Genomic DNA, 15873 nt, shown 5'->3' with positions numbered 1-15873 from the left:
CAGTCACAGCTGTAGATGTTGTCTAATACAATCTATTATAGCCTATAGGTTGTAATATTCTATGTTTACAGCACGTCCCAGTCACAGCTGTAGATGTTGTCTAATACAATCTATTATAGCCTATAGGTTAGAATATTCTATGTTTACAGCACGTCCCAGTCACAGCTGTAGATGTTGTCTAATTCAATCTATTATAGCCTATAGGTTGTAATATTCTATGTTTACAGCACGTCCCAGTCACAGCTGTAGATGTTGTCAAATACAATCTATTATAGCCTATAGGTTGGAATATTCTATATTTACAGCACGTCCCAGTCACAGTTGTAGATGTTGTCTAATTCAATCTATTATAGCCTATAGGTTGTAATATTCTATGTTTACAGCACGTCCCAGTCACAGCTGTAGATGTTGTCTAATTCAATCTATTATAGCCTATAGGTTGTAATATTCTATGTTTACAGCACGTCCCAGTCACAGCTGTAGATGTTGTCTAATTCAATCTATTATAGCCTATAGGTTAGAATATTCTATGTTTACAGCACGTCCCAGTCACAGCTGTAGATGTTGTCTAATTCAATCTATTATAGCCTATAGGTTGGAATATTCTATGTTTACAGCACGTCCCAGTCACAGCTGTAGATGTTGTCTAATTCAATATATTATAGCCTATAGGTTGGAATATTCTATGTTTACAGCACGTCCCAGTCACAGCTGTAGATGTTGTCTAATTCAATCTATTATAGCCTATAGGTTGTAATATTCTATCTTTACAGCACGTCCCAGTCACAGCTGTAGATGTTGTCAAATACAATCTATTATAGCCTATAGGTTAGAATATTCTATGTTTACAGCACGTCCCAGTCACAGCTGTAGATGTTGTCAAATACAATCTATTATAGCCTATAGGTTGTAATATTCTATGTTTACAGCACGTCCCAGTCACAGCTGTAGATGTTGTCAAATACAATCTATTATAGCCTATAGGTTGTAATATTCTATGTTTACAGCACGTCCCAGTCACAGCTGTAGATGTTGTCTAATACAATCTATTATAGCCTATAGGTTGTAATATTCTATGTTTACAGCACGTCCCAGTCACAGCTGTAGATGTTGTCTAATACAATCTATTATAGCCTATAGGTTAGAATATTCTATGTTTACAGCACGTCCCAGTCACAGCTGTAGATGTTGTCTAATTCAATCTATTATAGCCTATAGGTTGTAATATTCTATGTTTACAGCACGTCCCAGTCACAGCTCTAGATGTTGTCTAATTCAATCTATTATAGCCTATAGGTTGTAATATTCTATGTTTACAGCACGTCCCAGTCACAGCTGTAGATGTTGTCTAATTCAATCTATTATAGCCTATAGGTTGTAATATTCTATGTTTACAGCACGTCCCAGTCACAGCTGTAGATGTTGTCAAATACAATCTATTATAGCCTATAGGTTGGAATATTCTATATTTACAGCACGTCCCAGTCACAGCTGTAGATGTTGTCAAATACAATCTATTATAGCCTATAGGTTGGAATATTCTATGTTTACAGCACGTCCCAGTCACAGCTGTAGATGTTGTCAAATACAATCTATTATAGCCTATAGGTTGGAATATTCTATGTTTACAGCACGTCCCAGTCACAGCTGTAGATGTTGTCAAATACAATCTATTATAGCCTATAGGTTGGAATATTCTATGTTTACAGCACGTCCCAGTCACAGCTGTAGATGTTGTCTAATTCAATATATTATAGCCTATAGGTTGTAATATTCTATGTTTACAGCACGTCCCAGTCACAGCTGTAGATGTTGTCAAATACAATCTATTATAGCCTATAGGTTGGAATATTCTATGTTTACAGCACGTCCCAGTCACAGCTGTAGATGTTGTCTAATTCAATCTATTATAGCCTATAGGTTGTAATATTCTATGTTTACAGCACGTCCCAGTCACAGCTGTAGATGTTGTCTAATTCAATCTATTATAGCCTATAGGTTGTAATATTCTATATTTACAGCACGTCCCAGTCACAGCTGTAGATGTTGTCTAATTCAATCTATTATAGCCTATAGGTTGTAATATTCTATATTTACAGCACGTCCCAGTCACAGCTGTAGATGTTGTCAAATACAATCTATTATAGCCTATAGGTTAGAATATTCTATATTTACAGCACGTCCCAGTCACAGCTGTAGATGTTGTCAAATACAATATATTATAGCCTATAGGTTGGAATATTCTATATTTACAGCACGTCCCAGTCACAGCTGTAGATGTTGTCTAATACAATCTATTATAGCCTATAGGTTAGAATATTCTATATTTACAGCACGTCCCAGTCACAGCTGTAGATGTTGTCAAATACAATCTATTATAGCCTATAGGTTAGAATATTCTATGTTTACAGCACGTCCCAGTCACAGCTGTAGATGTTGTCAAATACAATCTATTATAGCCTATAGGTTGTAATAATCTATGTTTACAGCACGTCCCAGTCACAGCTGTAGATGTTGTCTAATTCAATCTATTATAGCCTATAGGTTAGAATATTCTATGTTTACAGCACGTCCCAGTCACAGCTGTAGATGTTGTCAAATACAATCTATTATAGCCTATAGGTTGTAATATTCTATGTTTACAGCACGTCCCAGTCACAGCTGTAGATGTTGTCAAATACAATCTATTATAGCCTATAGGTTGGAATATTCTATGTTTACAGCACGTCCCAGTCACAGCTGTAGATGTTGTCTAATTCAATCTATTATAGCCTATAGGTTGTAATATTCTATGTTTACAGCACGTCCCAGTCACAGCTGTAGATGTTGTCTAATTCAATCTATTATAGCCTATAGGTTGTAATATTCTATTTTTACAGCACGTCCCAGTCACAGCTGTAGATGTTGTCAAATACAATCTATTATAGCCTATAGGTTGGAATATTCTATATTTACAGCACGTCCCAGTCACAGCTGTAGATGTTGTCAAATTCAATCTATTATAGCCTATAGGTTGGAATATTCTATATTTACAGCACGTCCCAGTCACAGCTGTAGATGTTGTCAAATACAATCTATTATAGCCTATAGGTTGGAATATTCTATATTTACAGCACGTCCCAGTCACAGCTGTAGATGTTGTCTAATTCAATCTATTATAGCCTATAGGTTGGAATATTCTATATTTACAGCACGTCCCAGTCACAGCTGTAGATGTTGTCTAATACAATCTATTATAGCCTATAGGTTAGAATATTCTATGTTTACAGCACGTCCCAGTCACAGCTGTAGATGTTGTCTAATTCAATCTATTATAGCCTATAGGTTGTAATATTCTATGTTTACAGCACGTCCCAGTCACAGCTGTAGATGTTGTCAAATACAATCTATTATAGCCTATAGGTTGGAATATTCTATGTTTACAGCACGTCCCAGTCACAGCTGTAGATGTTGTCAAATTCAATCTATTATAGCCTATAGGTTGTAATATTCTATGTTTACAGCACGTCCCAGTCACAGCTGTAGATGTTGTCAAATACAATCTATTATAGCCTATAGGTTGGAATATTCTATATTTACAGCACGTCCCAGTCACAGCTGTAGATGTTGTCTAATACAATCTATTATAGCCTATAGGTTGGAATATTCTATATTTACAGCACGTCCCAGTCACAGCTGTAGATGTTGTCTAATTCAGTCTATTATAGCCTATAGGTTGGAATATTCTATGTTTACAGCACGTCCCAGTCACAGCTGTAGATGTTGTCTAATACAATCTATTATAGCCTATAGGTTGGAATATTCTACGTTTACAGCACGTCCCAGTCACAGCTGTAGATGTTGTCAAATACAATCTATTATAGCCTATAGGTTAGAATATTCTATGTTTACAGCACGTCCCAGTCACAGCTGTAGATGTTGTCTAATACAATCTATTATAGCCTATAGGTTGTAATATTCTATGTTTACAGCACATCCCAGTCACAGCTGTAGATGTTGTCAAATACAATCTATTATAGCCTATAGGTTGTAATATTCTATGTTTACAGCACGTCCCAGTCACAGCTGTAGATGTTGTCAAATACAATCTATTATAGCCTATAGGTTGTAATATTCTATATTTACAGTACGTCCCAGTCACAGCTGTAGATGTTGTCTAATACAATCTATTATAGCCTATAGGTTGGAATATTCTATATTTACAGCACGTCCCAGTCACAGCTGTAGATGTTGTCTAATACAATCTATTATAGCCTATAGGTTAGAATATTCTATGTTTACAGCACGTCCCAGTCACAGCTGTAGATGTTGTCAAATACAATCTATTATAGCCTATAGGTTGGAATATTCTATATTTACAGCACGTCCCAGTCACAGCTGTAGATGTTGTCTAATACAATCTATTATAGCCTATAGGTTGTAATATTCTATGTTTACAGCACGTCCCAGTCACAGCTGTAGATGTTGTCTAATTCAATATATTATAGCCTATAGGTTGGAATATTCTATGTTTACAGCACGTCCCAGTCACAGCTGTAGATGTTGTCTAATTCAATCTATTATAGCCTATAGGTTGTAATATTCTATCTTTACAGCACGTCCCAGTCACAGCTGTAGATGTTGTCAAATACAATCTATTATAGCCTATAGGTTAGAATATTCTATGTTTACAGCACGTCCCAGTCACAGCTGTAGATGTTGTCAAATACAATCTATTATAGCCTATAGGTTGTAATATTCTATGTTTACAGCACGTCCCAGTCACAGCTGTAGATGTTGTCAAATACAATCTATTATAGCCTATAGGTTGTAATATTCTATGTTTACAGCACGTCCCAGTCACAGCTGTAGATGTTGTCTAATACAATCTATTATAGCCTATAGGTTGTAATATTCTATGTTTACAGCACGTCCCAGTCACAGCTGTAGATGTTGTCTAATACAATCTATTATAGCCTATAGGTTAGAATATTCTATGTTTACAGCACGTCCCAGTCACAGCTGTAGATGTTGTCTAATTCAATCTATTATAGCCTATAGGTTGTAATATTCTATGTTTACAGCACGTCCCAGTCACAGCTGTAGATGTTGTCAAATACAATCTATTATAGCCTATAGGTTGGAATATTCTATATTTACAGCACGTCCCAGTCACAGTTGTAGATGTTGTCTAATTCAATCTATTATAGCCTATAGGTTGTAATATTCTATGTTTACAGCACGTCCCAGTCACAGCTGTAGATGTTGTCTAATTCAATCTATTATAGCCTATAGGTTGTAATATTCTATGTTTACAGCACGTCCCAGTCACAGCTGTAGATGTTGTCTAATTCAATCTATTATAGCCTATAGGTTAGAATATTCTATGTTTACAGCACGTCCCAGTCACAGCTGTAGATGTTGTCTAATTCAATCTATTATAGCCTATAGGTTGGAATATTCTATGTTTACAGCACGTCCCAGTCACAGCTGTAGATGTTGTCTAATTCAATATATTATAGCCTATAGGTTGGAATATTCTATGTTTACAGCACGTCCCAGTCACAGCTGTAGATGTTGTCTAATTCAATCTATTATAGCCTATAGGTTGTAATATTCTATCTTTACAGCACGTCCCAGTCACAGCTGTAGATGTTGTCAAATACAATCTATTATAGCCTATAGGTTAGAATATTCTATGTTTACAGCACGTCCCAGTCACAGCTGTAGATGTTGTCAAATACAATCTATTATAGCCTATAGGTTGTAATATTCTATGTTTACAGCACGTCCCAGTCACAGCTGTAGATGTTGTCAAATACAATCTATTATAGCCTATAGGTTGTAATATTCTATGTTTACAGCACGTCCCAGTCACAGCTGTAGATGTTGTCTAATACAATCTATTATAGCCTATAGGTTGTAATATTCTATGTTTACAGCACGTCCCAGTCACAGCTGTAGATGTTGTCTAATACAATCTATTATAGCCTATAGGTTAGAATATTCTATGTTTACAGCACGTCCCAGTCACAGCTGTAGATGTTGTCTAATTCAATCTATTATAGCCTATAGGTTGTAATATTCTATGTTTACAGCACGTCCCAGTCACAGCTCTAGATGTTGTCTAATTCAATCTATTATAGCCTATAGGTTGTAATATTCTATGTTTACAGCACGTCCCAGTCACAGCTGTAGATGTTGTCTAATTCAATCTATTATAGCCTATAGGTTGTAATATTCTATGTTTACAGCACGTCCCAGTCACAGCTGTAGATGTTGTCAAATACAATCTATTATAGCCTATAGGTTGGAATATTCTATATTTACAGCACGTCCCAGTCACAGCTGTAGATGTTGTCAAATACAATCTATTATAGCCTATAGGTTGGAATATTCTATGTTTACAGCACGTCCCAGTCACAGCTGTAGATGTTGTCAAATACAATCTATTATAGCCTATAGGTTGGAATATTCTATGTTTACAGCACGTCCCAGTCACAGCTGTAGATGTTGTCAAATACAATCTATTATAGCCTATAGGTTGTAATATTCTATATTTACAGCACGTCCCAGTCACAGCTGTAGATGTTGTCTAATACAATCTATTATAGCCTATAGGTTGGAATATTCTATGTTTACAGCACGTCCCAGTCACAGCTGTAGATGTTGTCTAATTCAATCTATTATAGCCTATAGGTTAGAATATTCTATGTTTACAGCACGTCCCAGTCACAGCTGTAGATGTTGTCAAATACAATCTATTATAGCCTATAGGTTGTAATATTCTATATTTACAGCACGTCCCAGTCACAGCTGTAGATGTTGTCTAATACAATCTATTATAGCCTATAGGTTGGAATATTCTATGTTTACAGCACGTCCCAGTCACAGCTGTAGATGTTGTCAAATACAATCTATTATAGCCTATAGGTTGTAATATTCTATGTTTACGGCACGTCCCAGTCACAGCTGTAGATGTTGTCAAATACAATCTATTATAGCCTATAGGTTGTAATATTCTATGTTTACAGCACGTCCCAGTCACAGCTGTAGATGTTGTCAAATACAATCTATTATAGCCTAAAGGTTGGAATATTCTATATTTACAGCACGTCCCAGTCACAGCTGTAGATGTTTTCAAATACAATCTATTATAGCCTATAGGTTGGAATATTCTATGTTTACAGCACGTCCCAGTCACAGCTGTAGATGTTGTCAAATACAATCTATTATAGCCTATAGGTTGTAATATTCTATATTTACAGCACATCCCAGTCACAGCTGTAGATGTTGTCAAATACAATCTATTATAGCCTATAGGTTGTAATATTCTATGTTTACAGCACGTCCCAGTCACAGCTGTAGATGTTGTCTAATTCAATCTATTATAGCCTATAGGTTAGAATATTCTATGTTTACAGCACGTCCCAGTCACAGCTGTAGATGTTGTCTAATTCAATCTATTATAGCCTATAGGTTGGAATATTCTATGTTTACAGCACGTCCCAGTCACAGCTGTAGATGTTGTCTAATTCAATCTATTATAGCCTATAGGTTGGAATATTCTATGTTTACAGCACGTCCCAGTCACAGCTGTAGATGTTGTCTAATACAATCTATTATAGCCTATAGGTTGGAATATTCTATCTTTACAGCACGTCCCAGTCACAGCTGTAGATGTTGTCTAATTCAATCTATTATAGCCTATAGGTTGGAATATTCTATGTTTACAGCACGTCCCAGTCACAGCTGTAGATGTTGTCTAATACAATCTATTATAGCCTATAGGTTGTAATATTCTATATTTACAGTACGTCCCAGTCACAGCTGTAGATGTTGTCTAATACAATCTATTATAGCCTATAGGTTGGAATATTCTATATTTACAGCACGTCCCAGTCACAGCTGTAGATGTTGTCAAATACAATCTATTATAGCCTATAGATTGGAATATTCTATGTTTACAGCACGTCCCAGTCACAGCTGTAGATGTTGTCTAATACAATCTATTATAGCCTATAGGTTGTAATATTCTATGTTTACAGCACGTCCCAGTCACAGCTGTAGATGTTGTCAAATACAATCTATTATAGCCTATAGGTTGGAATATTCTATGTTTACAGCACGTCCCAGTCACAGCTGTAGATGTTGTCTAATTCAATATATTATAGCCTATAGGTTGGAATATTCTATGTTTACAGCACGTCCCAGTCACAGCTGTAGATGTTGTCTAATTCAATCTATTATAGCCTATAGGTTGTAATATTCTATCTTTACAGCACGTCCCAGTCACAGCTGTAGATGTTGTCAAATACAATCTATTATAGCCTATAGGTTAGAATATTCTATGTTTACAGCACGTCCCAGTCACAGCTGTAGATGTTGTCTAATTCAATCTATTATAGCCTATAGGTTGTAATATTCTATGTTTACAGCACGTCCCAGTCACAGCTCTAGATGTTGTCTAATTCAATCTATTATAGCCTATAGGTTGTAATATTCTATGTTTACAGCACGTCCCAGTCACAGCTGTAGATGTTGTCTAATTCAATCTATTATAGCCTATAGGTTGTAATATTCTATGTTTACAGCACGTCCCAGTCACAGCTGTAGATGTTGTCAAATACAATCTATTATAGCCTATAGGTTGGAATATTCTATATTTACAGCACGTCCCAGTCACAGCTGTAGATGTTGTCAAATACAATCTATTATAGCCTATAGGTTGGAATATTCTATGTTTACAGCACGTCCCAGTCACAGCTGTAGATGTTGTCAAATACAATCTATTATAGCCTATAGGTTGGAATATTCTATGTTTACAGCACGTCCCAGTCACAGCTGTAGATGTTGTCAAATACAATCTATTATAGCCTATAGGTTGTAATATTCTATATTTACAGCACGTCCCAGTCACAGCTGTAGATGTTGTCTAATACAATCTATTATAGCCTATAGGTTGGAATATTCTATGTTTACAGCACGTCCCAGTCACAGCTGTAGATGTTGTCTAATTCAATCTATTATAGCCTATAGGTTAGAATATTCTATGTTTACAGCACGTCCCAGTCACAGCTGTAGATGTTGTCAAATACAATCTATTATAGCCTATAGGTTGTAATATTCTATATTTACAGCACGTCCCAGTCACAGCTGTAGATGTTGTCTAATACAATCTATTATAGCCTATAGGTTGGAATATTCTATGTTTACAGCACGTCCCAGTCACAGCTGTAGATGTTGTCAAATACAATCTATTATAGCCTATAGGTTGTAATATTCTATGTTTACGGCACGTCCCAGTCACAGCTGTAGATGTTGTCAAATACAATCTATTATAGCCTATAGGTTGTAATATTCTATGTTTACAGCACGTCCCAGTCACAGCTGTAGATGTTGTCAAATACAATCTATTATAGCCTAAAGGTTGGAATATTCTATATTTACAGCACGTCCCAGTCACAGCTGTAGATGTTTTCAAATACAATCTATTATAGCCTATAGGTTGGAATATTCTATGTTTACAGCACGTCCCAGTCACAGCTGTAGATGTTGTCAAATACAATCTATTATAGCCTATAGGTTGTAATATTCTATATTTACAGCACATCCCAGTCACAGCTGTAGATGTTGTCAAATACAATCTATTATAGCCTATAGGTTGTAATATTCTATGTTTACAGCACGTCCCAGTCACAGCTGTAGATGTTGTCTAATTCAATCTATTATAGCCTATAGGTTAGAATATTCTATGTTTACAGCACGTCCCAGTCACAGCTGTAGATGTTGTCTAATTCAATCTATTATAGCCTATAGGTTGGAATATTCTATGTTTACAGCACGTCCCAGTCACAGCTGTAGATGTTGTCTAATTCAATCTATTATAGCCTATAGGTTGGAATATTCTATGTTTACAGCACGTCCCAGTCACAGCTGTAGATGTTGTCTAATACAATCTATTATAGCCTATAGGTTGGAATATTCTATCTTTACAGCACGTCCCAGTCACAGCTGTAGATGTTGTCTAATTCAATCTATTATAGCCTATAGGTTGGAATATTCTATGTTTACAGCACGTCCCAGTCACAGCTGTAGATGTTGTCTAATACAATCTATTATAGCCTATAGGTTGTAATATTCTATATTTACAGTACGTCCCAGTCACAGCTGTAGATGTTGTCTAATACAATCTATTATAGCCTATAGGTTGGAATATTCTATATTTACAGCACGTCCCAGTCACAGCTGTAGATGTTGTCAAATACAATCTATTATAGCCTATAGATTGGAATATTCTATGTTTACAGCACGTCCCAGTCACAGCTGTAGATGTTGTCTAATACAATCTATTATAGCCTATAGGTTGTAATATTCTATGTTTACAGCACGTCCCAGTCACAGCTGTAGATGTTGTCAAATACAATCTATTATAGCCTATAGGTTGGAATATTCTATGTTTACAGCACGTCCCAGTCACAGCTGTAGATGTTGTCTAATTCAATATATTATAGCCTATAGGTTGGAATATTCTATGTTTACAGCACGTCCCAGTCACAGCTGTAGATGTTGTCTAATTCAATCTATTATAGCCTATAGGTTGTAATATTCTATCTTTACAGCACGTCCCAGTCACAGCTGTAGATGTTGTCAAATACAATCTATTATAGCCTATAGGTTAGAATATTCTATGTTTACAGCACGTCCCAGTCACAGCTGTAGATGTTGTCTAATTCAATCTATTATAGCCTATAGGTTGTAATATTCTATGTTTACAGCACGTCCCAGTCACAGCTGTAGATGTTGTCTAATTCAATCTATTATAGCCTATAGGTTGTAATATTCTATGTTTACAGCACGTCCCAGTCACAGCTGTAGATGTTGTCAAATACAATCTATTATAGCCTATAGGTTGGAATATTCTATATTTACAGCACGTCCCAGTCACAGCTGTAGATGTTGTCAAATACAATCTATTATAGCCTATAGGTTGGAATATTCTATGTTTACAGCACGTCCCAGTCACAGCTGTAGATGTTGTCAAATACAATCTATTATAGCCTATAGGTTGGAATATTCTATGTTTACAGCACGTCCCAGTCACAGCTGTAGATGTTGTCAAATACAATCTATTATAGCCTATAGGTTGTAATGTTCTATATTTACAGCACGTCCCAGTCACAGCTGTAGATGTTGTCTAATACAATCTATTATAGCCTATAGGTTGGAATATTCTATGTTTACAGCACGTCCCAGTCACAGCTGTAGATGTTGTCTAATTCAATCTATTATAGCCTATAGGTTAGAATATTCTATGTTTACAGCACGTCCCAGTCACAGCTGTAGATGTTGTCAAATACAATCTATTATAGCCTATAGGTTGTAATATTCTATATTTACAGCACGTCCCAGTCACAGCTGTAGATGTTGTCTAATACAATCTATTATAGCCTATAGGTTGGAATATTCTATGTTTACAGCACGTCCCAGTCACAGCTGTAGATGTTGTCAAATACAATCTATTATAGCCTATAGGTTGTAATATTCTATGTTTACGGCACGTCCCAGTCACAGCTGTAGATGTTGTCAAATACAATCTATTATAGCCTATAGGTTGTAATATTCTATGTTTACAGCACGTCCCAGTCACAGCTGTAGATGTTGTCAAATACAATCTATTATAGCCTAAAGGTTGGAATATTCTATATTTACAGCACGTCCCAGTCACAGCTGTAGATGTTGTCAAATACAATCTATTATAGCCTATAGGTTGGAATATTCTATGTTTACAGCACGTCCCAGTCACAGCTGTAGATGTTGTCAAATACAATCTATTATAGCCTATAGGTTGTAATATTCTATATTTACAGCACATCCCAGTCACAGCTGTAGATGTTGTCAAATACAATCTATTATAGCCTATAGGTTGTAATGTTCTATATTTACAGCACGTCCCAGTCACAGCTGTAGATGTTGTCTAATACAATCTATTATAGCCTATAGGTTGGAATATTCTATGTTTACAGCACGTCCCAGTCACAGCTGTAGATGTTGTCTAATTCAATCTATTATAGCCTATAGGTTAGAATATTCTATGTTTACAGCACGTCCCAGTCACAGCTGTAGATGTTGTCAAATACAATCTATTATAGCCTATAGGTTGTAATATTCTATATTTACAGCACGTCCCAGTCACAGCTGTAGATGTTGTCTAATACAATCTATTATAGCCTATAGGTTGGAATATTCTATGTTTACAGCACGTCCCAGTCACAGCTGTAGATGTTGTCAAATACAATCTATTATAGCCTATAGGTTGTAATATTCTATGTTTACGGCACGTCCCAGTCACAGCTGTAGATGTTGTCAAATACAATCTATTATAGCCTATAGGTTGTAATATTCTATGTTTACAGCACGTCCCAGTCACAGCTGTAGATGTTGTCAAATACAATCTATTATAGCCTAAAGGTTGGAATATTCTATATTTACAGCACGTCCCAGTCACAGCTGTAGATGTTGTCAAATACAATCTATTATAGCCTATAGGTTGGAATATTCTATGTTTACAGCACGTCCCAGTCACAGCTGTAGATGTTGTCAAATACAATCTATTATAGCCTATAGGTTGTAATATTCTATATTTACAGCACATCCCAGTCACAGCTGTAGATGTTGTCAAATACAATCTATTATAGCCTATAGGTTGTAATATTCTATGTTTACAGCACGTCCCAGTCACAGCTGTAGATGTTGTCTAATTCAATCTATTATAGCCTATAGGTTAGAATATTCTATGTTTACAGCACGTCCCAGTCACAGCTGTAGATGTTGTCTAATTCAATCTATTATAGCCTATAGGTTGGAATATTCTATGTTTACAGCACGTCCCAGTCACAGCTGTAGATGTTGTCTAATTCAATCTATTATAGCCTATAGGTTGGAATATTCTATGTTGACAGCACGTCCCAGTCACAGCTGTAGATGTTGTCTAATACAATCTATTATAGCCTATAGGTTGGAATATTCTATCTTTACAGCACGTCCCAGTCACAGCTGTAGATGTTGTCTAATTCAATCTATTATAGCCTATAGGTTGGAATATTCTATGTTTACAGCACGTCCCAGTCACAGCTGTAGATGTTGACCCCAGTGACTGGGTCAATCTTGGATACCAGGAACAGTCTGACGGTAGCACAAGACAGTACAATTTTGATGAATTGTGGGAAATCTATCAGAATCCACCACAAGAAGACTCCACTGATGTTATACAACATGTGGGTAAAACAAGTTATACATAAAAGCTCTTATTTGGCTCAACATTGAAAGGACATTATAAAGTAACATACTTGATTGAAACATGGCTAGATGAAAAGCATTTCATTGAGCATTGTCAAAATTAATTACAGTCCTCCATTCTGTTAATAATTGGGTTTTTTTCTGAAAGTTTACGACATTTTTTATTCTTTAAAATGGAAGAAATATAAAACTGGCTATAAATTATTGAATTCACAATACATACAAATATTTTACAGGCCTTGTCTAATTTCTCTTATACACTTGATAAAGTATCAACTGAAATGGAGGCTAATTCTATAACCAACATACGACAAATAGTAACCAGTCTGGGAACAGTCATAGAAAACAAGGATTATGTCATCAACTCATCGGCCGTAAGTAGAAAATGTCTTACACTGTTAAATCATTCAAGTCACTATAGGTGCACTCTATTACCCATGTAAACCAACATACGACAAATAGTAACCAGTCTGGGAACAGTTATAGAAAACAAGGATTATGTCATCAACTCATCGGCTGTAAGTAGAAAATGTCTTACATTGTTAAATCCTTCAAGTCACTTTAGGTGCACTCTATTACCCATATAAACCAACATACGACAAATAGTAACCAGTCTGGGACCAGTCATAGAAAACAAGGATTATGTTTTCAACTCATTGGTCGTAAGTAGAAAATGTCTTACACTGTTAAATCCTTCAAGTCACTATAGGTGCACTCTATTACCCATGTAAACCAACATACGACAAATAGTTACCAGTCTGGGACCAGTCATAGAAAACAAGGATTATGTCATCAACTCTTTGGTCGTATGTAGAAAATGTCTTACATTGTTAAATCCTTCAAGTCACTATATGTGCACTCTATTACCCATGTAAACCAACATTTGACATATACTAACCAGTCTGGGACCAGTCATAGAAAACAAGGATTATGTCATCAACTCATCGGCTGTAAGTAGAAAATGTCTTACACTGTTAAATCCTTCAAGTCACAATAGGTGCACTCTATTACCCATGTAAACCAACATTTGACAAATAGTAACCAGTCTGGACCAGTCATAGAAAACAAGGATTATGTCATCAACTCATCGGCTGTAAGTAGAAAATGTCTTACACTGTTAAATCCTTCAAGTCACTATAAGTGCACTCTATTACCCATGTAAACCAACATACGACAAATAGTAACCAGTCTGGGACCAGTCATAGAAAACAAGGATTATGTCATCAACTCATCAGCCGTAAGTAGAAAATGTCTTACACTGTTAAATCCTTCAAGTCACTATAGGTGCACTCCATTACCCATGTAAACCAACATTTGACAAATAGTAACCAGTCTGGACCAGTCATAGAAAACAAGGATTATGTCATCAACTCTTTGGCCGTAAGTAGAAAATGTCTTACACTGTTAAATCCTTCAAGTCACAATAGGTGCACTCTATTACCCATGTAAACCAACATTTGACAAATAGTAACCAGTCTGGACCAGTCATAGAAAACAAGGATTATGTCATCAACTCATCGGCTGTAAGTAGAAAATGTCTTACACTGTTAAATCCTTCAAGTCACTATAAGTGCACTCTATTACCCATGTAAACCAACATACGACAAATAGTAACCAGTCTGGGACCAGTCATAGAAAACAAGGATTATGTCATCAACTCTTTGGCCATAAGTAGAAAATGTCTTACACTGTTAAATCCTTCAAGTCACTATAGGTGCACTCCATTACCCATGTAAACCAACATTTGACAAATAGTAACCAGTCTGGACCAGTCATAGAAAACAAGGATTATGTCATCAACTCTTTGGCCGTAAGTAGAAAATGTCTTACACTGTTAAATCATTCAAGTCACTATAGGTGCACTCTATTACCCATGTAAACCAACATACGACAAATAGTAACCAGTCTGCGAACAGTCATAGAAAACAAGGATTATGTCATCAACTCATAGGCTGTAAGTAGAAAATGTCTTACACTGTTAAATCCTTCAAGTCACTATAAGTGCACTCTATTACCCATGTAAACCAACATACGACAAATAGTAACCAGTCTGGGACCAGTCATAGAAAACAAGGATTATGTCATCAACTCATCAGCCGTAAGTAGAAAATGTCTTACACTGTTAAATCCCTCGAGTCACTACACACTTTTACCACGTAAACCGACATTTGTCAAATACTACCGAAATAGTAAATCCTTCAAAACAATTATCGTAGGTTCACTCTATTTCTGGTGTTATTAAAAAAATGATGGTCATTCAGATCTTTGCAGTAAGTACAATTAAGGAAATCACTCAACAAAGGTGTGCTCTATTACACACTTATAAAATAGATAACAAAAGAGGAACTGTAAATGATTTATATCAATATTTGTTTACACCACACCAATAAGTAAACAAAATATATCATATGCTTAGACTTACCTTTTTTCTTTCATGAATATTTTTTTTCTTCAAAAATCTGTTTGCTTTGTTTCAGTCCAAGGCCTTTGAGGGAAATAGAAGGTTAATTGATAAATTCATCAACTTAAGTTCGACTGACGCTTATCCAAAGTATGAAGATTATATCTCAACATCTGAAGGTATGTGGTTTGTTA

At 35.9% G+C, this 15873-nt stretch overlaps 1 protein-coding gene across 1 annotated transcript in view; it reads left to right on the top strand.

Moving 5' to 3' along the window:
* The window catches only part of LOC143046885 (uncharacterized), a 132393-nt gene that overhangs the window by 92394 nt on the left and 24126 nt on the right, over nt 1–15873 (top strand). Inside the window, exons 13-15 of the mRNA XM_076219942.1 lie at nt 13098–13256; nt 13515–13652; nt 15756–15858. Coding sequence (XP_076076057.1) covers nt 13098–13256; nt 13515–13652; nt 15756–15858 — 400 coding nt within the window. The remainder of the gene's footprint in view (nt 1–13097; nt 13257–13514; nt 13653–15755; nt 15859–15873) is intronic.

Source organism: Mytilus galloprovincialis, chromosome 9 (assembly GCF_965363235.1).
Source record: "Mytilus galloprovincialis chromosome 9, xbMytGall1.hap1.1, whole genome shotgun sequence".
In the NCBI taxonomy this organism is placed as follows: domain Eukaryota; kingdom Metazoa; phylum Mollusca; class Bivalvia; order Mytilida; family Mytilidae; genus Mytilus; species Mytilus galloprovincialis.
The sequence above is the reverse complement of the archived record's forward strand: the minus strand, read 5'-3'. Positions and strand labels throughout refer to the sequence as shown.